The following is a 2,159-nucleotide window of genomic DNA, read 5'->3' as shown; positions in this document are numbered from 1 at the left end:
TTAGATTTAATTGTTTCTTTCCTGGTACTTAGTTTAATGTATTTGTTTTTTCACTCAGCAGCTGTTGTGTATTTATTTAATCAGGAGTATTTTACTAGAAAATGTTTAACATTATCTTGTCATCTTACTTTCATTGGGTCACATGGACTTATAAACTTTAACGCACCTTAGGGTTTTTGCCTCAGAAACTGAGAAGTGAAGAAAAGCAGGGTGAATTTCCTGTTGTGCTTCTTATGGTTGCCCAGAAATATCCTGTCTGCCCATGTACATACAGTCATAGAACTGAAAATATTTTCTATTATTGAATCTAATCTCCTGTTTTATATGTGTATATATAAATACTCTGAAGCCTAGATGGAGTATAATGGGAATCTTGCTAAAAACCAGGTTTCTTTACACAATTTAGTGTCTGTGTCCTCTCCTAGTTCATTCAAGAACACATCTAAGAAAACAGTAAGTGGCTATGTATTTTCACTGAGGAATAGGACGTGGTTCTCTAGTGATCGTAAATTGTATGGTGTATAGAAGAGAGTGAAAATACTTTTCTTCTCCATTATTACAGGACATGGTTCTTTTCCTCGAAGGCATCTGCTTCTTCACTCATCATGCCATCCTTCAACCAGAGCATTTTCCACCCTGCAGTCTTCTTCCTTACTGGCATCCCTGGCCTTGAAACCTCTCAGACCTGGACCTCTATCCCATTCTGTTGTCTCTATGTCATTGCTATCTCTGGAAATGGCATAATCCTGTTTGTCATCATCACTGAGTCGAGCCTCCATGAACCCATGTACTATTTTCTCTCCATGCTATCCTTCATGGATCTAGGTCTGTGTCTTTCTACATTGATCACCATGCTGGGTATTTTCTGGTTCAATGCTCGAGAAATCAGATTTGATGCCTGCATTGGCCAAATGTTCTTTATCCATGGCTTCACATTCATGGAGTCCTCAGTACTTTTGGCAATGGCCTTTGACCACTTCATTGCCATCTGTAACCCACTGAGATATGCCACAATCTTAATCAATTCACGGATTATTAAAGTGGGCTTTGCAATTGTTTTTAGGGGGACAACAGCTCTAGTGCCTCTACTCCTGCTCCTTAAGTGCCTCTCCTGCTGTAGTCATGTGCTCCACCATTCCTACTGCTTCCACCCTGATGTGATGAAGCTCTCGTGCACAGACACATGGATCAACAGTGCGTTTGGCCTGGCCATTGTTATCTCTACTGATGGCTTGGACTCCGTCTTGATCCTCCTCTCCTATGCTCTGATCATCCACTCGGTGCTCTGAATTGCCTCCGCAGAGGAGCGGAAAAAGGCTTTTGGTACCTGTGTCTCTCACATCAGTGCAGTTGCCATCTTCTACATCCCCATGATCAGTTTGTTACTAGCGCACAGATTTGGAAAGCATGCCCCTCCTCTTGTGCACATGCTCATTGCCAATGTTTATCTGCTTATCCCTCCTGTAATGAATCCCATAATCTACAGTGTAAAGACAAAGCAGATTCGCAAGATTGTGCTCAAAATATTTCTCTCTAAGCTAATTTAGGGAAGTTTGAGTGTACTCCTTCTTTACCAAGACTTTCCTGACCCATGTTTGATCATTCAGTACTGTGAGTTACTGTTGTTTACTGAAAAAGCTGGTTTCAACATGCTTTCTCTCTATTCTGATGATCCACTAACTTACTATTTGCACAGTTCTAAATGGTGGGTTATTTGAGGGCAGAGATTATGCCGGTACATCTGATCCTGTCATGAATACTGAACCTAGCACAGTATAGGACCACAGTTAAAACATGTCTGAAAGCATGCACAAGTAAAGTCATACTTGGAGTTTAGGCAGTCTCACCACCTCTAGAGTTTGTAGCTATTCAAGGTAGGTCTCATATAACATAGATCAGTAGGCAAAGTCAAGTCTAGGTTTTAGTAATTCTTACAGTTGATTTGTAATGATTCATTATTCCACCAGACAGATTGTAAATGGCTGAAGAATATTAATAAAAACAATAAGCAAGAAGTATGAATAAAAGGACTACTTTCCTAATTCTTAAAAGAGTATTTGAGGTCACTTTGGTAAACGCATTTGTATTTTAATAGTAAAAGATCTGGGGGTCCATTGTCTAAATATATGTCTAAAGAAGAAAAATGGGCAAGGATGTAA

At 39.7% G+C, this 2,159-nt stretch overlaps 1 protein-coding gene across 1 annotated transcript; it reads left to right on the top strand.

Moving 5' to 3' along the window:
* The first annotated feature begins 605 nt into the window (after positions 1–605).
* LOC105527341 (olfactory receptor 51F2-like) lies at positions 606–1,547 on the top strand. The gene is given in 1 exon segment (XM_011963630.1): positions 606–1,547. A coding segment is annotated over 1 exon segment (942 nt).
* The last annotated feature ends 612 nt before the right edge of the window (positions 1,548–2,159 follow it).

The sequence above is a fragment of the Colobus angolensis genome, unplaced genomic scaffold (genome assembly GCF_000951035.1).
Source record: "Colobus angolensis palliatus isolate OR3802 unplaced genomic scaffold, Cang.pa_1.0 Scaffold616, whole genome shotgun sequence".
Classification (NCBI taxonomy): domain Eukaryota; kingdom Metazoa; phylum Chordata; class Mammalia; order Primates; family Cercopithecidae; genus Colobus; species Colobus angolensis.
The sequence above is the reverse complement of the archived record's forward strand: the minus strand, read 5'-3'. Positions and strand labels throughout refer to the sequence as shown.